The sequence below is a fragment of the Scatophagus argus genome, chromosome 4, assembly GCF_020382885.2.
Source record: "Scatophagus argus isolate fScaArg1 chromosome 4, fScaArg1.pri, whole genome shotgun sequence".
Lineage (NCBI taxonomy): Eukaryota > Metazoa > Chordata > Actinopteri > Scatophagidae > Scatophagus > Scatophagus argus.
In genome coordinates, this window is record NC_058496.1 from 24,435,159 (window position 1) to 24,461,395 (window position 26,237).

Genomic DNA, 26,237 nt, shown 5'->3' on the forward strand with positions numbered 1-26,237 from the left:
ACTCAATGAGGACTCTTGACACGGGGTTTTTTTGGAAAACGATGTTTATAGGAAAAAGAAAAAAAAAAAGAAAAAACATTCCCATGACACAGAGAGAAGGTGAGTAGAGATTCCCAGAAATCACAATATTTTTTAAAAATAATGCATTAAAGGTCTGAAAGCACATCCATAATAATAATAAGAGTTTTTGCACCAATAGAGCTCATTGCCTGTGCGCTCCTGTTGTTTTACAACCCAGTAAGGTTGCGTCTGACCATAACACTGTAATTATCACGACGGACTTGAAATCAGCGAGCCAGTATATTCTGGGCCATATAGTTAAAATGTGCAATTCAGTAAGCGATTATTACGAATTGCAGCAGCTGGCCCATTTATTCAACAGAAAATACTAAAAGATAAACCGCAAACAAAAAGACTGCTTTCATGGCTTATGGCGTAAAGCTAAACTGAATATGTTGTTTTGGGTGTAAAACAAAATAAATATTTCATGGCTCTAACAACAATAAATAATCATCATACATATCAAGCAGCAGTAATACTGTACCTCACGGTACTCGTTTTAATGCCTCTCCATCATGAAAAAACAGAAAAGATCTGTTTTTATACTAGATGTGTAGAATGTGACAGCCAATCAATGTTCCAGTTTGTTTCCAGTTTCTACCGCTAATGTTTTGTTTAAAAAAACTACAGTTACAGCAATATTGAATCAACAAGAAGTATGTAGTTTTTGGTAATCACTTATTCTGTGTTGACCTTTGAACACTGTACAGTGTACTGCTGAATACCACTGTAAGATATCAGTGAACGTATCTGTATAAACACATCAACAGAAACCCAAAGCACTCACACAGATTTGTTGTCTACACGGTAGCACAAAGGATGATGTTGTTATGGTGTGATTCGTTGGTTCATCTTTATCAATACTGTAAGTTTTTTCAGTTGAGATCAGTCACATTACAATATGACGCACAACTGATCCCTGAACGCACCAATAAAAAACAAACAAACAAAAAATTAGCATTACAGCTTTTAAACCATTTTTCACTGGTTCATATCACATCTGAATTACACTAAATGGCAAAAAGTGTGTGGATGCTCAACACTGCTGCCATATTATTCTGCTAGTATATCAGGCTCCACTCTTCTGGCTTCTGACGTCAGTTCTTACACACCAAACTGGGACTAAATGTTGGGGTTCTTAAGATTTCTCCTCATTGGCACTTTGGGTTTAAGCCCAAATCTGGACCCCAGTTTGTGCTTCAATTTGGAAAGGTGTTTCTTCTTTTAATATTGTAACAGACAGAATATTTTTCAGGCAGATGGTTAGAAAAAATCTTTGAGGATCCAAGAAAGACCTTAGCTTTCATTGTTATTAAATGATCCTGTTTTTTTTGCTTTTTTAGAAAAACAGATCCTTAACTATGTGACCCAAATCTAAAAGTAATATTCAGCAGAACAATGAAAAGCATCCCCAAAGTGCATGTAAGCATGAAGACAGGTGTGTTTGCCCACTTTTGACCATACAGTGTAACTCAGAGAGGCGACATGTCGTAACAACCTCACTGGATACAGTATATAACTTTATTTTTATATCATCAAGATGAGGGATTAATATGGTTAAGGTCACAGACCAGGAGGCAAAATGTACACATTTATATGTTTCAGTTTACAGTATTCTGTTCAAACCATTACTGTGCAGTAAAAGAATAGGTAATTCTGGAAAAAATAGTCTATGGAGAGCGTTGCAGTTTAAATTCTAAGAATAAAAAAAACTGCTCAATGCAATCTTAATGAAGGGCACAGACGGTAAACTATATGGAGAAATGCAGCTGCGGACGCTTTTTCGTCTATCGGGATAAAGTCAATAACATCAAACTATTTTCTTACCATGTTTGACCCAGGCAGCATTACGAATTTCTAACTGCATGCTGAGGATGTAGACAGAGTCCATTCTGAGAAGAATAAAAGTGTGCCTCTTCCAAACGCCACCATATAGCCCTTCACCTCTGTTCAGTCCATATTTGGTCTTCAAAAGTCTGATGATTTTTCACGTTTCTCATGTATAAAAATATAACCTCAACACACAAACAACAAAGTCCAGCTGGAAGTCAGTTTGATGTTGACATGTGATTAAAATTTCAGTTCAGGTCCAAAATGTTTTTGGTAGTGAATGAAAAACAGAAGGGGTGGGGATAAAGACTCTTTGATGTCCATAATACAGCTGCTATTACCTGACTGTGCTTTTCCTTTCACCCTAACGTAGGATGCAGGCATAGAGGATTAGTGATGGAAACACTTTATCTACTAAATCTCTCCAGTTCAATGACATTCCCTGGAGGGCAAGAGGATAAAAAATAAGAATAGAAGCCAAAATGGCTCATCAGTAGTATAGGGAATAGAGAAACATCTGAGTGGCTGCCTAAGTACTGCACATCAGTTCACATCTGACGAAGTACTCGCATGTCTTTAAGTTGTTTCTGCAGATTGAATACTCCTTCAACTGATATTTCTGGACTGTTATAGGGAGTAGATTTGATTCAAAGGTTACTAAATCATAAAAAGGAAGGCTGCCAGCCCCTCTGCCTGGGATCTACTGCATCTGGGAACGGTACACAAATGGCTACTCAAATATTTCTGACGGAGGAGTTTGCAAACCGCATAGTAGCCAACATCCCTAAAATCCAGGGTCCTGAAAACTGACGATGTGAGAAAAACAGAAATTCTCCTTTTGGGGTCAGTTTACACCAACAGAAAGCAGCTGACACCTCAGTTTCATTTCTCACTAGTCAAAGCTTGGTGTTGGCCCAGGGTAGTCTGGTGCTAGCCCAGCTGTATCTGCCCTGAATAGGTTGTGAGGAGGAGCATGATGGAGAAGCCCGTCAGCAGGCCGGCGTTCTGGATGAAAAAGGTGAGGAGGAAGCTGCTGCCGCCCGCGTTCTCTTCCTCACGGCTCACCTCATTCATCTCTGGAAACTGAGAAGCATAGAACAGAGAGAGGGAGGGAGAGAGAGAGAGAGAGAGAGAGAGAGAGAGAGAGAGAGAGAGAGAGAGAATATGTGCTTTTAAAACTGGTATTTGATAAAATCATTTAAACAATCTCGTTTGTACCTACTTTCATTTGCTTTCACTGTATAGTACTTTGCAACTTTGTTTTCAAAGGTGCTGTATAAATAAAGTTGTTATTATTATTAATAAATATTCCGCATGCAAGGAAATAATTTAGGTTCTCCAACTACAAGTCTTCCTATGTGGGAACCTGATGTGGAGATCTTCTAGTAGGAGGTTCTTAAAAGAGTCTGTCTCTTATATTAACACATTCATCTGACAACACATGCATGTATGATGACCTGAAGCCATTTCTCTAAACACTAACCATGTCTGCCAGAGCGATGTAGAGAAACATCCCCCCTGCCAGGGCAAAGATCCAGTTGGGGGAGAAGCTGTTGCCGGCCAGGATGCCAAAGCCCATGCCCAGGTAACAGCAACAAGCTGACAGGAAGTTAAAGAACAGAGCCTGCTGTATGCTCATGCCAGCATTCAGCAAAATCACAAAGTCTCCTGGTAATGTAAAGAGAGGCGAGAGAACAACATTAAGACAAGAAACTGCATCAAAAAACAACAGAAACAGACCAAGAGCAATTTCTCACACTAAATACACAAAATGAAATCACTTAAAAGAATGGGAAGATTGGTTTCAGGTGAGATGTCCAGCCCGGGAGAGGTTCAATAGCAGCAACGTGGCAATTAGGAAAACATTTCCTGACTCAGATCCTGTCCCAACTCACCCAGCTCGTGGGGGAACTCCTCACACAGGATGGCCACGGAGGTGCTGATGCCCTGGAAGACAGAGGCGGTGAAGGAGGCGCCGATGGCCAAGCCGTCGATGAAGTTGTGCAGACCATCGCTGAGCGTGATCATCCAGGCCAGCGTACCGATGTCAGAATAGGATGTCCCCTTCAGCCAATAGCAGCCACCACCACTGGCGCCAGACCTCGCAGCACTGTCTGGGCTCTGGGAGTCCTGGAGCAAACAGAGTGAGGATTAATGACGTTTATTTTATTACAGTGAAAGAGTTCATGCCGCTTCCCAAAGATTGTAGTGTGCCCTCTTATGTCCCTTTATGGTACTAGTTATATCACTAACTCATTCTCAACAATGAAAATCCAATTGCTGGGAAAATCAAACTGCTGACAATCCAGTCCCATTATGAACAACAACCACAAAACAATGACAACTAAACAAAGAAAGGCCTTGTTCTCCTTCATCCTTCATCCTCACCCTCACCTGTGGCGTCTGTGCAGGACTAAGCATGAGCTCCCCCTCCCCTGCGTCCACCTTGCTCAGAGCCAGACTGCTGGCTTCTCCGTTCTGCTGCAGCCTCTCCTTCTCCCCTTCCTCCACATCCCCATGGGGTGTCGAGTAACGATCTGCACCGGGGTAATGGCTGTGACCGTGGCTCTGAGAAACAGACAGAAAACAGACCTCACTGAATAACAAGATTGTTGACCAAAAAATATTGAACTTTGTGAAATTAATAAGAGGAAAAAAAGAAGCTCAAGTTGACTTATTAATCTATACACAGCAGTGCCTTGAACTTTATGCTCTGCTGTTACTGAATCATTTTTGCTGCCTCTTGTTGCAACTTAAAAAGGTATACAGGTATGATTTAAAGCAAATGCAACTAATGTCCATATTACTGACAAAGGCTTGACTAATCCTCTTTCAGACAGCCTTCATTCGGTGGCTCACCTCTTCAAATAAAAAACAAAAAATCCAGATTCTGTGTGACTTTTCAATAAAGTTTGCAAGGACAGTGACACTATAATCACTGTCAAGTCCAGGGTCAGCTGGAGTACAACACTCCTGCAATCAAGCACATTTAGTGTTTGGATCCAAGACGCTTCACCAGAGCAGCGATGCTCACATTTCAATGAACAGAATTATACACCAACAGTTTTAAAATGAGTTGACGCTGCAGCACTGCAGGTGTCAATGTGGGTCAAAGAGCTTCTGTAATAGGATCAGCAGGCCGATGTGTTAGCTGTTAATTAGGTTGGCTGAGCCATATGGCTCAAAGCACAGTAACCACACGGTGGAGAAGCTGTCCCACTGTCACCCCCCTCCATGTCCTGATGCTTTTTAAGAATGAAATCAGCAGTAGTGGGAAGACATATGAGCAGTATACATAAGTATACATAACAGTATATTTCAGTGTAGAGAAAACCCTGCAAGCTGAAAGAGTGCTGTTCCTTTATAAAAGGGGCTCAGAGGTCTGTACTTGAACTGTTCACATTCATCACTACCCAGATAACATCACAATCTTAGAGGACGCAGAGCAAGTGCACCCATATGGAGGAGTCATTGATAGGATTGATTGTCTATGGGATAGCAATTTTAAATGAACAGGCAGATTGCACTTATGGTTGCAGCTGATTATTATCATTATTTATTTTCTTTTTATACTTTATTTCAATTTGATTGTTATGGCTCTCCCAGCCCTGTCATTGTCTGTGTTGTGTGCTGCCATCTTTGCTGGTACCTGAGAACCTTCTGGTCTGGTGAAGAATCATCTTGGTTTGGTTGTCATTTGGTTTGTGTTGCCGCACACCGCAACATTGCACCTACACATTTTCCACTCACATACTCACTTACATTGCTGATTCTACCGACTGCATGTGTCACTATCAATTCAAGTTCTTGGTTCATTTTTGGTTCATTTCAAAACAATAAATGATTTAATTGGCTTTGTTGTACTCATCTCCCATTCCTTTGTCGTGGCTGTTTAGTCTGGTTTAGGAAAATATGTGCAGGTTAGCTTCTACCAGGTTTACAATTCATAACAAAGAAAATCTACAATGAAAATTCTAAGCTTAACAAAGAAAAACTAAGATACAAACAAAAGGAAAAAAAACAAAAAACAAGGTATGACAAACGGGTTGTATGTATGCTATGCTTTTAAATACAGATGTTTTTAAAAACATTTTCAATAAACTTACCTTTTAACCAATATGTATTCAATAATTTTCATGAGTAAAAGCTATGTAAATAATTTGCACCACTTTCACCACAGTTCCTCCAGCACTGAGAGTTGGATCTTCTCTTACATTTAGAACTATTAACATAGGCCTTATTTTCCGAGGCAAGTTCTATCCAAAATAAGGATTTGGTAATTTTGTGAGTTTGACTGAACATCGGTTTCCATTCATCTGCTATGTGTATTCCAAGCTCTTCCCATTTTATCTTCATAGGACTGATTGTTGTTTATTGTAAGAGTTTCTACACTTTGTCATTATTCATAACACATTTCAAAAGGGGCTGAATATCCTGTAAGCAGTCCCTTTGTAGTCCATGAATTAGCACCCATTGCATTTAGTTCAAATTCTATATCCCCCAATTTTCCGTAAAATAATTCATTTCATTTACATTCGTTATCTTCACTATGTCCCTCAGGTGATGATTATTTCCATGATCCATAAAATCTCTATTTATTCTCTATTTTTGATTAACCAATAGTGCAAAATTCTCACAAGGGCAAGTCTTAAAATAACTTTGTTTGAGCAACAGTCCAAAAAAAAAAAAAACAAAGTAAAGAAACCTTCAGATAAGAATCATATCCAAGATGCTGCTTGTTTCTTTCCTGGAATAGAAAGAACCAAAGGGAAAATAGGGCATGTTTGCCTGGTGCTCTGAGTAAAACATTAATCTTAATCTTATTTCTTCAGCAATCCCACACCACAAATAATTCTTCAAAGACACATATCTCCAGTGCAGCAAAAAAGACTTTGTCAGGTGCTTTTTCAGTGTAAAACATGAACAGTTAATGAAAAGTGACAGTGAATTCCACTCCGAACAGAGTGGAATGTGTTACGGTAGCTAGCTAGTCTTTTAGGGCGGCGTGTATCTAATCTTTATGTAAACTTCTGAGGGCAGTGGGGAAATTAAACCTCCTGTCAAACTGGTTAAGCATCTGGCATCGCCTGAGCTATTTCCACACTTTGTTTTAGCGCTGTGCCAGGAGAGTGGTCTGGCTGAACCCAGTAACATTCTCATACAGGTGGAAAAAAAAAACACTCTCTGGCTTGTTATCATTTCTTGAAACCAGTCGCAATCATCTGAAATTGCGCTAAGTCCAAGAAGTAGCAAAACAAAAAAGTGCCAAGGTTAACTTGTTTTGCACATGAGCAGGAAAGTTGCTGTTGTTGTTTCCCATAGTGACAGCGATTTTGAAACTGCTTACCCGGTGGTGCTCAGAATAAACAACAAATAACAAAATAAACAAATAAACAAAGAAAAAAACATCAACACATGGCCAGCACTCATTGGTATTTTTTTGTAGGTTCACTGCTTTATGGAAACATAAGAGCACAGACAGGGCTGGGACAGAAATCAGTCATTTCATTTAATAAGTACATTCATATTGCTGTTTCAAACCCAATTTATTTTTTGTGTGATTCTTGTGTAAACTTGCCATATGCATGAAATGTACTGGTATCCTAAAAAAAATATTATAATAATAATATAAAAACTGAATTTCTTTGCACCTTGCTTTGGTTTTTCCAAGATCCAATTTGTGATTTTATCAAAACTTTTAAAAACTTCTTAAGGGAAACTGAAAAGTCAGCACAGCACATTCTTTTGCTTTGGCATCCTTTTATGCTTGTCATACTAGATTGTGCTCTAACTATAGATACAAAATTTATCCCTCAAACTTTCCCTCTGTCTGATTTTCAAGGCTGCTGCAAACAACATTTGGGGTTTCTTTGGTCTTAAGCTGCATCTTGCTTTGACCCTTTCCATGTACAAAGTAATCACTGTATGAACCTGTAAAGTTGGAACATATTCTGCAACTACAAAATAATACAAGGTGAATTTCCCATCACTCTTGCTGTGTACTCACCCCGTGTTTCTGCTTGAGAAGTACTCTGAGGACCTTTTCCGTGAAGAAGAAGAGGTAAAAGCCTCCGAACACCACCGCAGACTTGGATACATAGAAATCCACCATGGGGTCAAAACCAAAGGCCTAACATGCAAGAAAGAAGATGGTCTTAACTTTGGATAAATGTTAATAATAGTTCAAATCATTACTGCCTGATATCACTCACTGTAAACATTCTTCAAATCAGGTGGTCTTTGAAACAACTGTCACATAATTTTGCAGTTTTGGAAACTGAACATTTAGTGGTTGGTCAATTGCTTGTTTTGACCTCTAAGTGGGTGCAGGCAGTGTAGACAGCTGTGTGAGGAGGAGACTGAAGTTTCAATTCTGGCAAAGAGTGAAAACACATTTCCTCATGTTTGCAGTCTTTTACCACTGTGGAAAACATCACTCTGCTGAATATCTTGGGATGTTTTCACTTTCTTTTACCTCAGTCATTAAATGAATGCAATGAATAAAAACATCAACTGGAGCTGTCATCCTTTTCAGATACTGCAAAGATATTTCACAGCAGCCTCTAATCTGAGAGACAGGTTATATTATGTATGTAATCGTCTCTCGTTCAGCAGACAAAAACTTCCCCCATATCAAACCACTTCGGCTCTGGGGCATACAAATGTGTTTTTCTTACTATTCAGCCAAGGTGAATTGATGCAATGAATTACACAACAGCTTGGTGCAATAGCCGTAATTCTGATGGGTGTGTACACCGTCTAGACAGCATTTAAAAGTCTAATGGAAAACTGCTCGTATTTGTGGGTTATGTCACTCTGACTTGGAACTTAAGTGTGTTGACATCCATCTAAGCTTCCTTCAGTGACCTTACTTATTAATCTTGTCATCATGCAAATGAGAAACCTAAATGGATTAATGAAGTGCATTCACAGCTAAATTTCTCCTGAAGAAATAAGACTACAGGTATGTTTTCTTGTAGTGGTTAAGGGTGTACAAAAGCTTTCAGACACACAAAGTAGTAATAGTCTGCAGCATATTAACAAAGATTAGGTTTTACAGAAACCAGATTACTGCCTTAACATAATTTCTTCTAATAATCTAGTTCTTCTGTGAATGTAAATGTCATCTCAGTGTTTATTTTTTTTTAATATGTATACTATGAGTTTGATGAAAATCATCCTCACAGCTACATTATGATTAGAAACTGATATAAAGCTGCTCACAAATATCAAAAGTGATGATCAATAAGTGAGCGAAGTATTCATCGTGGCTGACCAACCAAACAACAAAACATTTCTGTTTTCGCTATTGCTGGAAAATGATATAGTCTCTCCAGAAATATGCCTTAGTCTTTCATAAGAACAGGATTGAAGACATTCTTTTGCATTACATCATTGATCAATTAAAATTGAATCGCTTATGTTTAGTCAAACAAATCCTGTTTTGTTAAAATATTCTATACCGCAACATACACTCAGTTGTATTAAAACGCATCACGTTTAGCTAGCTATATCTAATAACCTTTCAATATCGAGTGTGTACTGTTATTACAAAATTAAAATAACATACACACATTAAGTATATCGTGATAGATTTTCTATCACCCACTGCTACCAGTGAGTCAGCCCTTGTGCACGCATAAATCAAACATAAACGCAATTTATCTTGACTTTCTGGTGAGTTTGCTTCGTAAATGTCCCTTCTTGAACTTTTTTGATTTAACGTGAGGTGAGTAGAGTAGCCGATCTATGATCAAATATAACCCTAATGTTCAGCGACATGGATTACTATAAATTTTCCATTTAAAAATTTAAACCTTTCCATTAAATGTTGTTGGTTTTGGTCGTTGCTGAATTCAGTTCATGTGGATGGAGTTTGGGCAAGGAGACTGCCAACAACTCAAACTACTTATTGTGATATTTATATTACACTGAGATAAGAGATGAGAATGATAAGGGAATAAAGGCATATAATATCACATATTCCACGTGGGATACTTAATGTAAAATGACTATTCAATGCTTCGTCCTGACACTGCATAGCAACCCTACACTGGCTCTGTGAAGGAGTGACAGCTAAGTGAGTCACACCAGCATCGACACTACCTCTGGGATGAGCTGAAACAGGGCGTTGGAGTAGAGCGTGCCAATGGCCAGGGCTATGAAGTAGAGCAGCAGTCGTTTGTAAAAGGTTTTCTTCATGAAGGGCACCACGCTGGCCCCAACCAACGAACACAGAGAGATCAGTGTCACACACAGGATCCCATAACCCCACACTGATCAATGGAGAGGAGGCAGAGGAAACGGGTGGGGGAAGGTGAGGAAAAAGAGAGAGGCAATTATTTGGCAATGGATTTTATCAGATTAATCACCAGGGTAAGGAACCAAAAAAAAAACAAACAGAAAACACCAATTAAGTCCCTGAAAAGAGAGGAAGAATTGAATGAAATCAACCTGAGAAGAAAGAGATTTCAAAGATACCTGCAAGTCTCTCCAGAGACAACAGGCTCATTTATCCATTGAAAACAAATCAACAGAAGTGACAGCACCTTTCTATTTGAAGACAATAACGTGTTGTCCATTGAAGCAGTCCTTGAAGCCCATTCATTTCTTCTGATAAAGAGGGGAGGTGATTGAGGTAAAATTACAGCTTAATGAAACCTTGTGCACAGACACAAACACACACATTCTTTGTCCTAGTCCACTCAGGTGCATCTGTACCACTGTCCTAGCCTCAGGGTATATACAAGCTATCATTGCAGACAGAAAAGGGGGCAAGCAAACTTTAAATAGCCCAACTGTTAGCAGAAGGAGCACCGCTAACAAGGGGTCACGTGTCAATTTGAAGGACGCTTACAGGCTGCTGTATCACCATCTGTACATGCTGCAGTGGCAGAGAGAGAGAGCTAAACTATCTCTGTAAGAAAAAACATAGTTGGCCTACATCTGAATGCAAGGGAAGGGGCACACACAGATACAAACATACAGTGCACACAAATACACCCCCCCCCCCTCAAATCAGTGATGCAGTGAGGGGAGTGCAAAACCAAGAAGCCATAGTGCTTATGAGAGCTCAAGAAAACCAGCAAGAAAAGAGGAGGCAGGAAGGAGAGGAAAAAGATATAACCACAGGACAGACAAAGGAGCACTTGGCCAAAGGTGCACTAGTTTTGTAAACATCCGCACCGCAGTGAAACTCAAGATCCTTTGGCATTTGTGTTTTTGCAAAGGAAAAAATGTTTATTGGATGTGAAAAGATGTATAAATAAAAAGATGTAGATAGAAAATGTAGGGATGGATAGCAAACCTCTGGCAGGAGCTGCAGGATGGCAGTGGAGAACAGCGTGCCAATGGCAAGAGCGATGAAAAAGGTGAGCACGTACTTCATAAAGTGCGTCTTCATAAGAGGCACGATTAAGACTCCGGTGAGGGAGAAGGCATTGATCACTGTCACACTCAGGAAAGAAAAGCCCCACACTGGTAGTTTGAGTGACAGGAAGATTGGATGTAACATTAAAACAAAGTGAAGTGCATAAAATGCAAATATAAATGCAGCTTGAGCTCTGTGTCTTCAATCCATCAAACTACTTTTCAACCGATACAATCATGCTGTTATGAAATAATGTAATGCTAAGAACACAAAATCATGTCACAAATCAAATACTGATCTCACAACAATTTTTCTGCATCAGCCAGATTGAAATGCATGCAATTAAAAAATATAAATTAATGAATTAAAAAAAAATCAATGAAAAAACTTTACATGTGACGGACATGATTTTGGAGGTTAGCAGCTGAAATTCTACAATAATGTTGTAGAATAACAACTTAACATCTTAAATAACATCTTGTTATGTAAAAGGTTGTGAAGATACTCTGAGGTAGTAGACAAGTACCTCAACTCAGTGGTTCCCAACCTCAGGTTTGGGACCCTGCCACGTGTCTCAAAGATGATTAATTAGATAAGACATAAAACAATTTACGTGCTACATAAATTGTCTAAATATTATGACTTCACTCGAATTTACTCTTTACCTTTGTGAAATAGAGGATAGTTTTATTCCTTCCTGCCTCCAACTATAATTCATCTAAAAATTTGTGAGGAATGTAAGATCACTCTTTGGTTGCCATATAACTTAAGGCAGGAGCTAGTAAAACAATGTTCAGCTTCTTTTTGTTTTGTTTTAAGGGTCACAAGCCAAAAAGGTTGGGAACTACTGCCTTAACTGACACCTGTAGAGAAAAAAAAAAATCAGATTAGTGCACATTAGTCAAAAAGTTTGTGGGTCACTTTTGTTTAAGGCTGTAGCACCTGTGAAGTTTATGTGAAAGAAAGGTTAAATGCACAGAAATGATCTATTCTGTGGTGTGGAGATTAATTTGTTCACAGAGAGGAAAACAAAACCGGATGATGAGCGCTGGAGGGGAAGGCTTCTCTTCTGCAAAAGCTGTAGATTTCCTTTAATTGTCTAGTTCAAGCCAGAAAATAACAGGGTCTAGAGCCGAACCTTGGAGCACATCACATAAAAAGAAAGCAAAGACTCAGAGTTAGAAAATGGCCTTAAGCTATTATTGTAGTGTCTAGTGTCTTTTTTTTAAAAAAAAACAAAAAACAGAGTAGTAAAACCAGTCACTGAGAACACCATTGGAAAAGAGTCAGACTGTAGGGAAAGGACGATAATGTGCAGTAAATCTGATGACAAGCAAATCCATCTGAAGACAGTTATGAGGCCTAGCATCAAAGGCAGAATTATCAGACTTGGAGAACATACCTAATCCGCATCAGCTACTTTGAAACAGGCAAAAAGGTGCTGGTTAGGAGAGGGATATTTTGACTTCAATATGATGTATTTCGATAGTGTATTTCATTGAATGCAAGTTATTTAATGATTGAAAAAGAAATAAAAGAGGCTTCACATTTAGAGAAAAAGATCAAGCTATATGAGCCAGTGAGATCTGCAGTAGATATGAATTTCCATGGCATCTGCCTCGCTGCTGCTGGCTGATCTCCACAGGCAAAGGAAAATAACTCTCAAGCCAAAATAAGCTACCCACTGGGGCAAGTGTGAAGTGAGCCGAGGTCATATAAGTGAGTGATAAGGGAAAAATTTGTCAGTGGAAAGTGAAGTATAGAGCCAGAACTCCAGGCAACTAAACAGTTTCTCTATTTGCCAGGAATGAGTTAAGCTGGGTTGAAAATGTGAGCTGGCTCAGCAAGACTGCAGCACAATGTGATTATTTCTAAAAGAATATAAAGCCAACAATGCTCACGGTGATCACATTCATCATAAAAGCTGATTTTCCTGTTAGTGGAGACTAATGAAATACTATGAACATTCCTGAAATGTTGCTGCTTTTTCTGCTGCAGCCTTGAGGGATGACTATCACACAAGTTAACCATAATCTCCAAGTCTGTCATTAGCCTTTTTTTTTTCTTTAACCAGCTACATATTCCAAAGTCCATTTAGGTTCAATTCAGCAAGAATTCGACAGTTTTTTAAATCAGCAGCCTATGCCACATTTCCAAGAACTTCATATTGGATGCAGAAGCCAAAATGGTTTCCAGGGCTGTCAAGGATGTCCGACAGGGTGTGCCTACAATCTGCAGTCTGTATGGAGTTACAGTAGGTTAGCAGTCAAGGAAAGAGCAGCAGTTTGTCACTTTTATGCTTTCCCGTGTGACCTGTGAGTCTTTACCTGAATAAGATCTCTGCTACGTATCAAATATGCTGACTGGGGCAGGTTTCATTTGGAGGTGAAAAGATGTGAGGGTTTTTAAGCTAAACTGATAAATGCAATCCGAGCTTTGGCTAACTGTGTATGCTTGTTTTGGCTTTCATCTCCTTTGAGGACCACATATCACCATCTCTAGGCTACAAAACACACATTTGGAGTGCACATCGGATGAAGGAATGTGTCTGAGCTCTCACTGCATTAAGTGTTCATTGCTCATATTTTAAATGAAAACACAGTTGTAACAAAATAAGGGTACAGGGAAAAAAAACTTGTAATGAATGTAATCACTGAAAGAGCTGGAAAAAGAAACTTAAACACACAACAGCAAAGTCTGACCAAGAGACAACAGCAATGCTCTCAGAGTTCTTAAAAAGCTTATCAAGGATCACTCAAAGCATACTACCTATCAAACACTGCACAGTATAGGTACAGTTAAAGAATTAGGCTGGCAATATTCTACATTTTTGTCAACAAATCCCTTGAAGCATGTTGTTATGGTTTCTAATTAGTCTTTTAAGACTTTGAATAACCACTATCAGGTTTGTAGGAAATGAACATTAACTTGTTCAGTATAAAGTACAGTAAAGATCATCAATACGAAAGGTTTGCATTTGAAATGGAGACCTCTTTAAATCCTCTCTGCCCCATCCCATACTGAGCTCCTCCTAATGGGATGGGATATTTCTGATTGGTCAATAGTCATTCATGCTCTGGCATGATATAGAGGCTGTACTTGATCCTAGATTCAGGTGTAAGGATGCTCTTCCTGGTATGAAGACCTTCCCTCCCTGTCTTGCAATAATAATCCTAGTTCTGCCAGCATTCTAACCTCTACAGGTCAAGATTAACTTTTCTTTCTCTGTATGTGAATATACTTTCTTTCTGATCATAACTTTTTGCCTGGATGAAGTGTGTACGCCCACATCTCTGTACAGACAATTTGTTGTGACCACACTGACTTACAACAAGTTACAATAAGCTACACCTAAAAAAAAAAACAAAAAAAACAAGAAGTCACCTAATGCAACTGTGGTGTTCAGTCATGTGTTTTTGGTAGTTTTTTGACAGCTATTGGAGTTCTATTGCACAGAGGAATACTCTGTATGAAGCTCTAGCTACTTAAATAATACTTGTCAGTATCACCAGCCCTTAAATTCTTTAAATTTACAACAGAATGTAACCTGATTCATTACAGGTAATTAACACGAATAGATAAAGAGCTAACATTTTCTATTAATTATCAGTGACAAATCAGTTCTCACCTTCACCGTCTGAGGGCCTGGGGGAGGTGTCACCACTCAGTTCTTCAGTTTTTTGTGCCCGGCAGGTGCCAGCATCCAACTGCTGCAGCATGGTGGGGCACAGCTCCTGTAAGCCCCGCCCATCGAGGCGTGATTGCTCACTGATGCTGTAAATGGCCAGCGTATCTGCAGGCAAGCACTGGAAATGAAACCATACTTGTCGGTCAGAGGTTACAGTTTGACTTTGAACAATATAATTAGCCAGTATATCGAGTCAGGGTGCTTTCAATTCTAACCAAAGACACGACGGTCAGGCTCACAGTCAAGTGCAGTTTAGATCTAGGAGGGGGGGAGGAGGAAAAAAAAAAAAGCAAAAGTAGAGGGAAAGAGATACACACGAAATGGAGTCTGGGGTGATTTTGTGTCAAGAATTTTCATTTTTTAAAAAAAATAAAATCAGATTATTCAATAAAGAAAAGAATCATTAGCTACTGCTATAAACCAGGTACAACAATAAATATATAGTATCTTGTCTGCTTCAGGTGCCAAATACAGCGATTAAAATCTAGGCCATTGCCATCACATCTTTATCATCATCTTTATCAAAACATAAGAAAGCAGCAGGTATGTTTGCTGTAAGACTGCTTGACATTTAAAATATAAATGATGCTAATAGAGCGTTAAAAAGTTGTAAATGTACAAGTGGACAAATACACATGGAGGCCATGGATGTCGGCCAAGAAATGCACAGTAATGTCAAGTAATGTATCTATCTGAGGTGTCAAACTTCAAAAGTCACATTGAAATATCAAGAGACTGTATCCATGGTAAAGACTGAATTTCATTTCTATATTGGGACACGGAAGCCAGCTAGACTTTAATCTGTCAGGACAAATGAAACTAAATCCTATACAAGTGGGGCTTTTGACAGTAACTCGGCACATAATGACAGCGCGTGAAACGCACCGAGTCAGTCGGTCACAACAGCAGGATGTACATTGAATATTCTATTCAACAACTGCATGAACGTGACTGAACATGTTACTGAACAGAGGCGTGTGCTTCACTGAACGGGGAGAGCAGCAACAGTTATTAGCCACACCACACACCAAGACAGACCTGTTTCTATTTTTACATTTCCACAGGTTAAAACAGCAACACACACGACACGCAACAACTGAACCTCTCGTGATCTGAACCTTTTGTTCCATCGAATTGTCTGACACCATTACTCAAGGCAAACCTATTCAAAAGCAGATCAGCAAGTCAGTCAATCATCTACGTCACCAAGCATGAGAAATATGCTACCTATTCCACCTATGTGGCACTAGTGGCTTCTGTTCTTTCAGACAGGACTAAAGTTGGAGTGTTGCAGAACTGCTGAGGCTCCGTCTAAGGTGCCGCCGTTGACGTGAACACGCTCAAAAAATGTCAATAACCATCAGGCACGCACACTCAGTACCTTTTATCTTATGTTTATGCAATTAACATTTGTTCTCACACACACACTCTCATGATTATTTGATTTTACCTCAAGGAACTTACCACACATTACTTTCACTACTTTACATCTTCATTGCAACGTTTGTATTCAGCAGTGGCTCCATAGCAAGATGATACTCTTCCACTGACACTGAACTACATAGCAGTGCTGAAGAAATGTGTAGACTTACATAAAATTTGATAAGTAATTGCTGGTTCTCAAATGTAGGAATGTGGTGCTTTTCTCTCTTGTATGTCCTGACTTTTATGACTGTATACAAAAAACTGACAATTATTTTTTTTAAACTATTTTCTGATGTTTATGAAATTAAACAATTTACTGATGAACAGGAAAAGGGGAGGCGACATTCAACAAGGATCCCTGGCTGAATTCAAACAAAGGATGGTGTGATTCATGGACAATGACTTAAAGGTCAGCAGGGCTCCCTAAGTTTACAGAAAATACTTGAAAGTGGAAACAGCCAGTGGACCAGACAAAGTTGATGATTTTAATTTACAATAGAGGTGACTGCATAACCCCTCCTTTATGCATTTACACTGAGCGCCAGAAGTCATCAGATCTTACGAGTTCATGAGCTATCATTCTTTCAGAGTTCCTCAGATTGTCTGCATCTATTATTTCTGACACACACTGACGTGAAAATCAATATTCAAACAAAAAATTACAGTGCATCAGTGCCAACCATGAGGTGTACAGTAACTTGGATAAGGATTCAGTTTGCATCCCTTAAATAAATCACAATTGAAAACCACATCAACTCAAAGCGCTGGCTCAAGATCAGAGAATGTTTTTGTTCTCACCTTAGAGTTGTTAGATTTGGGAGGTGTGATCGTGGGCGTCTCCGACACATTGCCGCCGTCGCCATCACCTTCATCCTGACCTTGGCTGAGGAGGGCCAGAAGAGCACGCAGCTGGGGTACCGTGATGGTGCTGTTGTCTCCATGGCGGGCCAGCAGTTCCTGGAGCACCTGGGCGGGAGATTGTGTCTCACTCTCCCCCTCACCTGCCACTGCGCCCAAGGGGCAGAGAAGCACAGCCAGGGCCAGAACAAACACCAGGTAGGGTCGAAGGAGGACGAATGTCATAGTGATGCTGCCATGAGTGGACCAGAAAAGCATGGCTTCTTCACTGGATGGGGGATGCGTTTCTGTGGGCAGAGGAGGAGAATAAAATAAAAACTTACACCAAACTTCAGATCTGAGTGATCTAAAAATGAATTTCTAAACGACAGTTCAGATAATGCTCTGACGTCACACACAAGCTCCAAAAGAGAGACCTCTCTTCTGAATGGATCACAGACAAATGTCTTAATCAGAAATGAAGTTGGTAAGCTTAAATAGATGACTTTTATGCTATGCACCAACAAGAGATATGAAATCCAATTTCTCCTTCACTGAGAGCAGAACTGATAACATCTGAGCTTACCAACTGCAGTCTTTAATTTAAAAAAATTAAATAAAAAAAATAACCTAAGCTAATTAATCATGCAATCATGCACGCCCACGTTTACCAGCCCGGCTGAAGACAACTTTTAACAAAGGATAAAAGGATAAATACATACATAAATAAATAAATGAAAACATATACAATTACACCTTAAATTAAGCATTATCTGATCAGACAATAAGTAACTAAACAGAACTTGATGAGTACCCAAAAGTACTAGACACAATAACTGTGGTTCAACACTCAAAAAAGAGCACTGGTGCCTAACCCTCGTGGAGTCTGAGTTTCTTTTGTATGGCGCCGCCTGAGGATATGCGACTATCCAACTGTTCAGTAAATAAGTGCTCAATTCAAAATGAAAATGAAACACAAAACACGTAAGTCGCCCCAAGGGCCCACTGTTAGCACAGCACACAAAGAAAGAACGGGAAACCAGTGGGATAACCATAGTTGTCAATTACAGACAATTACAGATAATTATAGCACACCACCAGACAACATGCGCACACACGCACACACACACACACACGGATGACAGTGACACAACAAACCAGCAAAAGTACCACTCTCTTAAACACATTGCAGACAAGCACTGAGTAACCATACTATTGGTACAAATAACAAATACTATAACAACAAACAAATAATCATAACAAATAATCATATCTTCTTCTATGACAATGTGCTGTCTGTTTTCAGTCAGTGGTAGAACTTGATTTAGTTATTCCTTTTCCTTTTCACTTAAATTTTACCCAGATTTGTGCCCGAAGAAATGTAAAAATTCAACCAATGTGTGAGGAAAAACAGCATGTAAGCATTTTGACTACATAAAAATAAAATTCAGTGTATCTACATCTTCCAATCCAGATACAAACTTTCATGTACACACACGACAAACTAATGTCATCGTCCCCTCCACCCCCAACTCTACTCCAACACACAGACCACCAATTCATTTCAGCACACCCCCCAGGTCCACACGCACAGCTGGTCTGAATAAACAGACTCATTCATTTTTTGTAAAGAAACGCTCACCTTCTTCTACAGACCTTCTAATGACAGCTGGGGCGTAAAAGCACCTTGAGTCAGTCTGTCTGCCCCGAGGCTCTGAGCGTGCTTTGAGATGCCCTCTGGTTACCTGGGAGCTGAGATGCAGTCGGGGAATAGTGAGCAGAGAAGAAGAAATGGCTGAAGAGAGCAGCGGGCTCCTCAGGAGTGCAGCAGACTGTAGAGGAGAGAGAGATAAAATGAAGGTTACGACTCACTGAGAAAGAAAGAAACAGGAAAGGATGGGGGGGAGGAAGGAAACCTGAAATGACAGCTTATATTTTCTTTATTCGCTTTAACCATCGACTTGCCTTCTTCAGATTCCAATCAAGCACTCAGGCCACAGAGTCCAGAAGCGAGCCAAACCCACATAATTCCTTTACTGAAACTGCAATGGGAATTCACTGTTGACCCTATATAAAGAGAAGGCCATTTCAGTTAGGCTTCGATGAATTCAGACAATACGCATCTGTAAACATCCAACATCCAAACATCCACTGTGAAGCACCCCTGAGCAAGGCACCACACCCCAAATTGCTCACAGACCAACAATCTGCATCCGTGTCCCTGCTCAGCAGCTGCGGGGGAATGTGAGACAATGTGAATGTAGAGCAGACCATTTGTCAAAAAGTTCAACCATGCTCAGTTGACTTTCCTCAGATAAAATATAACTTTCAAAAGGTCACACGTTCCGCTTTCTCCTACTTCTCATTTGCGTTCAGTCACCAACTTTTTCACTTCATCTTCCTCCCAAAGTCTCTGAGCTGAGGAGGTAAAGAGACAACTCTCCTCTTCAATAAGTCACCCTCTCTCCCAAACCTTCCTCCTTGCCTTGCTCTAATGAGACCCCCGTCTGAAGCGAGGGGAAAAGTGGGGGGGAAACAAGGTGCAGACAATAAGAAAAAAATCCTTTCAAAGTCTTTTTGAGCTAAATTTTTTTCTTTTCTCTTCCAAGAGCTTCTCTCTTACACAGTCCTCATAAAAGATGCTGGAGATCTGAAGCTTGCCATGCTTACTGCTGGATGCTATTAGTAGTGAAAACACAGGTCGAAGCCAGGAGTGCATACAATTAGCTGAAGTTATTAGCTGATGGACAGAAAGTGGAACGTGATTTGCTGTGTTTTATAGCAGGGTAAACTGAATATCTGGTTTGGCACTTGGACAATGTACTGTGATGAATTTTGTGTTATATAGATGAGAGTTTTCATTATAGTACACAATTTTATATTACACTGGGATAGCTATATATGCTGTGGTGTAGTTCATTTTCCCTGAATTCACTTTTGAAGCCTTTTTTCATAACATAACAAGATGGGACTGCCTGTTTTTGGCTAATCAATGGACTTCAATATCATCACATTCATGTAAAAAACATGAAATGTTAACAAACTCCAGCTCTTTAAATGATAAAAATGAAGACTACTGAAAGTTCTGTGTTATATGGTAAAGTATTTGATTTGTTTGTTTTTTTCCAACAAATTTCTTCAGGATAAATAAAGGCTCAAATAAGAAGAAAATGTAATTCTCTTTTATCCCAGTCCAGGTGAGGTCATATCAACCTACCTGAAGCTTTTCTCCAGTGGTGCAGCTCAAACACGCAGGAAATAAGTCAGATGTAATGTGATCTCTTGCTCCCTTCTTCCACATTCATCTTTCATTAAGAGAAGACATGGAGTGTGAGGAAATGTTTTGGGGGGGACCCAAGGCCACAGCATATGGGTGAAACACAAAGACACACATGCCCTGCATAAACATGTGTTTACATTTGGGCTCAACAATGGTGTCACGTATTCCTAATAAAATGTTGCTTTCTGAAAAATGAACATCTGTTACTAATGTTAAAAACGCCAGTTAACTGATTAACAATCTCAAATGGCTCTTATAATTTATGCAATATTTTTTGAGGCAACATTTAATCTTACAGATTAAATTTTGCTCAATTTTCACTGTTATCTGAGTGTCGGAATTTTTATGTATGTCAGAGTTATTTATATATACATGAGTGTTAACTATTATCATTTAATGCTTTTTAATGCTGTTAATGCTGATATGAATTATATTTTGATTGACGTTTACTACTATGCTAGGTTTTTAACTGTGCAGTGTTCCACTTAGTACATGTTTGTTTTAAGGACAAAAAGTTTCTTTGATGAGTGATTCTTATCAAAAAAAATTTTTTTATGTGTTTGCTGAAAAAAAATCCTACATCAGCTGTGTCCCTTCTGAAATGTTTTGTCTTTGTTCATAGCCAATTATAATAACCCAGGACTTGGCATGGACACTAAATATACACATACACTCATGCTTCTAAAATAAGTCCTTCTTTTGCTCTAGAGAGCATACTGTACAGCTCCAAATAGCTGAGCTACAATAAACTCTGAAGGAGCATAAGTTTTCTTCGCTGGCAGGCCTTTTCCCTGGTCTCAGTATGGCCACGGTCCAATCAACACAATGCAAAAGATGCTTTGAAATGTCAGCATGTCAGGTCGGACCGATGTCACCGCACACTCACAAAATGACTATGTCTTTGGTGCATGTGTATTGAGAGTTCAAGGCCTATTTGTGACTCTGGAGATAAAGGGCTGTGGGGAGAGACAGGCAGTCTGCAGCAAAGACATTAGTCCTTCAACAAGACAGTGAAGGCCTCTGCCAAGACGCTAAATGTGAGTTTAACAAGACATCCAACAGCAGAGGAGAAAGGAGGAAAGTGCAGCATAGGAAAATGTTTAGTCACGGTCTGCTGGACTCCAATCCCAAAGGCATGCAGCTGATTCCACCAGCTCATCCTTTCAAATCTTTCTCTGTTCTTAGAAAGTCACCAGTTTGCCCTGCGTCCTCTTTCACTTAGCCCTTATGATGTTTTTGTCAAACTAGAAACCCCAAACACATTGACACAAATGAGTCAAGCTACAAGCAAATCTAAATAAAACAGAGAGAATGGTAAACACACAAATTACTGACACCACCATCATCATTTTCACTGGGCAACCTCAGCACTGGGAGCGAACAAATGAGCACACATGCCGACTGGCCTTCATCAGGCAGCCAAACTATCAGTGCTATCAGTGTTATCAGTGCTACCGACACATCTCACATATAATCATGGCCCCCGTGGCTCCTACAGCCATGTGTAAACACATATCAGAGTAAAGTTTCCCTTGTTATCATCAATTTCACCAGGTGACTAAGAAGAAATGAAATCTCTGATTGGTCGCAGGTCTGACAGGAGGGCAGACTGACGTTTGACCAAGAGGAGATGCTGCCAACTCAAACATTTATCCACACCAACAAGGCTGAGAACAAGACACGGAAAAAGTCTGAAAGCAGAATGGTACATGAACATCCACTTGCCCATTTTGCCACAATTTATGCAACCAAGCAAACCACTGGAAGTCCACACACCTTTAAAATAAATTAGTGGACAAATGAAGGTGATTCATAACAGTGAGCTAAACAACACCTTCAAATGTTGGCCAGTCAGCATGGAAAGGTGCTGCCTTTTTTTGTGCTGGTTACAGCACACTATCGCTCTGTAAAAGGAAAAACAAATTAGATCAGGGCAAAGTCTCATGACTGATAAAAGTGCTAATGGAAACCCTTTGCTTGCATTTGTCACACCCGAATTTTCTCTTGACACAAAACGTTTACATCTACCTTTGCATTTGTATTGTTCAGAATACCTCTCAAGGAATCGACAAGTTGTCGCATATGTTTGCACTGAGCAAAGCTGAAAGAAGACTGTATATCTCAAACAATTCCTCTTAGAGAAATTATACTTAATGTAGTCTTTGATTCTTGACATTGTTGCGTATTCTGATTGATAAATATTTTACTGCAATAAAAAAAAAAAAAGACCGGTGCTAAACAAATAAAGTCTAGGCTTTATCTTATCAGATCTCCTTTGGGGACAAAATTTACAGTCAAATAGCATACCTTCTCAAATTATTTATTAATCAGTAAAAAAAAAATTCCTACCATAAGCTCCCAGTGTTCATGGAGACACGTCTGCTTTTCCAAAAACCCAAAACGTATTCAGTTTACAAACAAGACAAAGACGAGCAGATCATTTTAGCTCTATATCATGACCGTTAATTAGCTGATGGGGTCGGGTGATCTGCAGCACTGTCAACAACACACCTCATATATAAGCATGTGATTAAACAAGACATGTTCTCAAAGAGCCCTGCCTTATGTGTACCTACTGACCCAGGACACCAGTGGAAACAATTCTTCTTAGCATTCCTTTCAGCTTCTCTTGTGTCAGTTACAAAGAAGCCAAATTCTCCAAATTCAAAAGCATAAAGCATACAGTACCTTCTATGAAAGGAGACACAAGCAGCAGCAGCCCCTCACACTTTGTTCTCGAGTCAAAGCAGTTTGTTCCTCAGAGCAAACTCTGGCTTGTCCCCTCACTTCTGCACTCTCAGCTGTCTCATCCAGGAGTCACTTTATATACTGCTGGAGCACAGGGCAGGTTCAGCTCATCAAGCTTTACCCAAAGCCTATAATTACCGTTTCACTTAGTCCTCAGGCTGATATCATCAGGCCAAGACTGTCATCAGATGAGCAATTTTGTATTTGTATTGTTCAGAATACCTCGAGGAATCGACAAGTTGTAGCTTAATATGTTTGCATTAAGCAAACTGAAAGTAGAGTGCGTACATCTCAAACAATTCTTCTTAAAGAAACTACATTTAATGTAGTCTGCTGGCTCTTGACATTGCTATGTATGCTAGTTGATGAATAAATACATTTTGATCTCCAAGTAGCATACCACATCACAGTCCAGTTTATCAAAATATGAGTACTCAGCAAAGCAAACCACAGAAAACCCAGTAATATGGAAATGTGCCTCTGTGGGTTATTTTCTCAATTTATTTTCTAATCAGTGAAAAATTCCTACCATAAGCTCCCAGAGTCCATGGAGACATGTTCCTCAAAGCAAACTCTGGCTTGTCCTCTCACATCTGCACTCTCAGCTGTCTCATCCAGGGGGTACTGTTGGAGCAAAGGGCAGGTTAAGCTGTGCATCGGCTCATCAGCCTCTATCCAAAGCCTATAATTATTGTTTCGCTCAGTCCTCAGGCTGATATCGTCAGCCAAGACTGTCATCAGACAAGCGAGTGATGGATGTGGGCACGATGTTGGTTCACCAAACACATTTACCATGTGCTCCACTCATCCAACAGAGGACCATTCACCATAAAATTGATGGGTTTAGGCATGACTTGGTCTGGTTAGACCCCTCACTATTACCCAGAGGCAAGATTAGAGGTCAGAGATCAAGGGGTAAAAAGCCACAGAGCAAATGTACTGAAGTCCTGCACATAAGCACAGTTTGGAAGTGCCTGTTCTTAATATTTTTCATTTTAAGAGACATTTCAAGAAAAAAAATGCTGTACATTTTACTTATTTTTATCTATGCTTCTCTAACAGCTGCAGTCCCAGGTACTTATCAGATTAGCATCTTACAAGCAAAACATACGATAAACTCTGGCAAAACTATATGAACATGACAGCGTGCCTTTACATTATTTTGAGCGGTTCGACAAATTTTTAAAGATGAATTTAGAACTGATTTAACACCCTTAACATCTGGAAATATGTTTATGTTTGGGCAGTACCAACATTTTGAAGGCAAAACATCTACGTTTTACTAAACTGTTAAGAATTCACAAACATTTGGACAAATGAATTTAAATGGCTCTTCCATGACTTCCATAACCAGCCGAAAGCGTAAGATTTTTAGGGGAAATAGAAGAGCAGCGTTCATCTAATACTGTCACTTGTACAGATCGTTCATTCACAGGTTTGGCCAATAGATTTCCCGGATCCACGTTTACACACAGGCTCTTTCTCTCCATTTCAGTGACTAAAAGAAGCGAAAAAATACCGCTGAGTGACTGACAAATTGAAATGAACCAGTCAACGAGTCACACTTGGTCCAACTTCATCTACATACATTAGGTTAGCTTGCACAGGAAGTCCATGATTCAGCTACGATCTCGTATTAGTAAGATGACCCGGTACGAGAGAGGCTCAACGTGTAAATAATTATCTTCACGCTGAATTATAAGGAGGTTTCAGTGGCTGGCTAATGAAGAGTCACGTACATTAGCCAGCTTCTTATTAGCCCTGACAGTTAGCTTACCCGGTGATGCTGTTGGGGGAGTAAAAACCAGGGTTGACGTCAACTCCTCTCAACAACAGCGTGCCTTTGGTTCTTATAGACCGGAGATGTCACATTCGGGTGAAAAAAAATGTCAGATGTGGGCAGCAGGATGTCTACGGCAACGTAAGGTTCACCCATTCACAGACGCAGGCTTTTTCCCCTTATGTCGTCCTCTCATTCAAACAAACCATACAGTGCGTATTTTCTGTAGTGACGTCGACAGTTGGCCTTTTTCAAGATGGTCGTGTCTCCCTCGTGCGGTCGGTAGACTGCAGATATTTATTAATCTAATGCCGGTTATCTTCGAATGCAAGAACTGGTAATGAAGAAAGTATTCAGAGTCTTTACTTCAGTAAAACTATAACACTTAAATAAAACAAATATCGTGTTATACAATTATGTGTTATATCATTCATTAGTGCAAAATTTCACTGTTACAGTAAGCAAATTTCTAACTAATCCCATTGCATATTATTGCAACTAATGGTTATTTTGAGTATGGATTAATCTGCTGATCGTGCTAATCAACCGATTGTTTGGTTTATATAAATTCTGAGAATAAGCCTGAGAGTTGTCTAGAGCACAAAGCGACACCTTTACAATGCTTGTTATGTCCAACCAATAGTCCAAATCTTAAAATTACTCTAATTCAGTTTAAATCATTAAAATAATTAAAGGATAACCAGCAAATTCTCACATTTGTAAAGCTGGAACGATGTTATGTTTTGTAAGAAAAATGACTTAAAAGATCAAAACAGTTGCCAGTTAATTGTCTGCCAATCATCTAGCAACTTAAGCTTTCAAATAGATGTCGTTGAGTAAAAATGAAATTTCCCTCTGAAATGCAGTTGATTAGAAGTAGAAAGCAGCACGAAAAGAAAAGACTTACGTGAAATACAATTTCAGTTTCCCGCCTGGAGTCATCCCAAATGGATCAATAAAATGAAGTCTAAGTGTAAGTCTAAGTTTAAGTCTAAATGACTCAAATTTGTGCTGAAGTATGGTATTGAGTAAATGTTCATTGCATTCCACCACTCGCAAGAGCAACACTGATGTTTACCTGTCTATTTAAGTCTATCCACAAACGTAGCTAAACACACAAAGAAGTGATTGATTAGAAAGGAGAATGATTGAACTTGCAGTCAGTTTCTCTGTCACTGTATTGGCTGAAATAGTAAAATTCAGTAATAATTCAGAATTT

At 39.4% G+C, this 26,237-nt stretch overlaps 1 protein-coding gene across 6 annotated transcripts; it reads right to left on the reverse strand.

Moving 5' to 3' along the window:
- Window positions 1-135: 135 nt before the first annotated feature.
- Window positions 136-25,284, reverse strand: slc39a14 (solute carrier family 39 member 14). 6 transcript variants are annotated; one of them, XM_046385946.1, is made up of 12 exons: window positions 25,016-25,282; window positions 23,768-23,862; window positions 23,179-23,319; window positions 18,853-19,042; window positions 17,172-17,518; window positions 14,889-15,066; window positions 9,997-10,166; window positions 7,898-8,020; window positions 4,285-4,458; window positions 3,786-4,020; window positions 3,374-3,558; window positions 136-2,973 (listed from the first exon to the last, which is right to left on the reverse strand). In XM_046385946.1, exons 5-12 carry the CDS (start codon window positions 17,487-17,489, stop codon window positions 2,821-2,823), a joined length of 1,536 nt encoding a protein of 511 aa, XP_046241902.1. In that variant the 5' UTR covers window positions 17,490-17,518; window positions 18,853-19,042; window positions 23,179-23,319; window positions 23,768-23,862; window positions 25,016-25,282; the 3' UTR covers window positions 136-2,820. The 6 variants fall into 6 exon arrangements, with proteins under 6 accessions (XP_046241902.1, XP_046241899.1, XP_046241897.1 ...); XM_046385943.1 differs by lacking the exons at window positions 9,997-10,166; window positions 23,179-23,319 and adding an exon at window positions 11,198-11,367 and having other exon boundaries at window positions 25,016-25,284; XM_046385941.1 differs by lacking the exon at window positions 23,179-23,319.
- Between the last annotated feature and the right edge of the window lie 953 nt (window positions 25,285-26,237).

Bases quoted from the DNA above. Each gene is read 5' to 3' on its own strand.
- slc39a14 (XM_046385943.1), bottom strand. The intron at 17,519-18,852 runs GTGAGCGTTTCT...CTCTGCCCACAG, and splicing joins TAGAAGGTCTGTAGAAGAAG to AAACGCATCCCCCATCCAGT. The intron at 4,021-4,284 runs GTGAGGGTGAGG...TGTTTGCTCCAG, and splicing joins GTCCTGCACAGACGCCACAG to GACTCCCAGAGCCCAGACAG.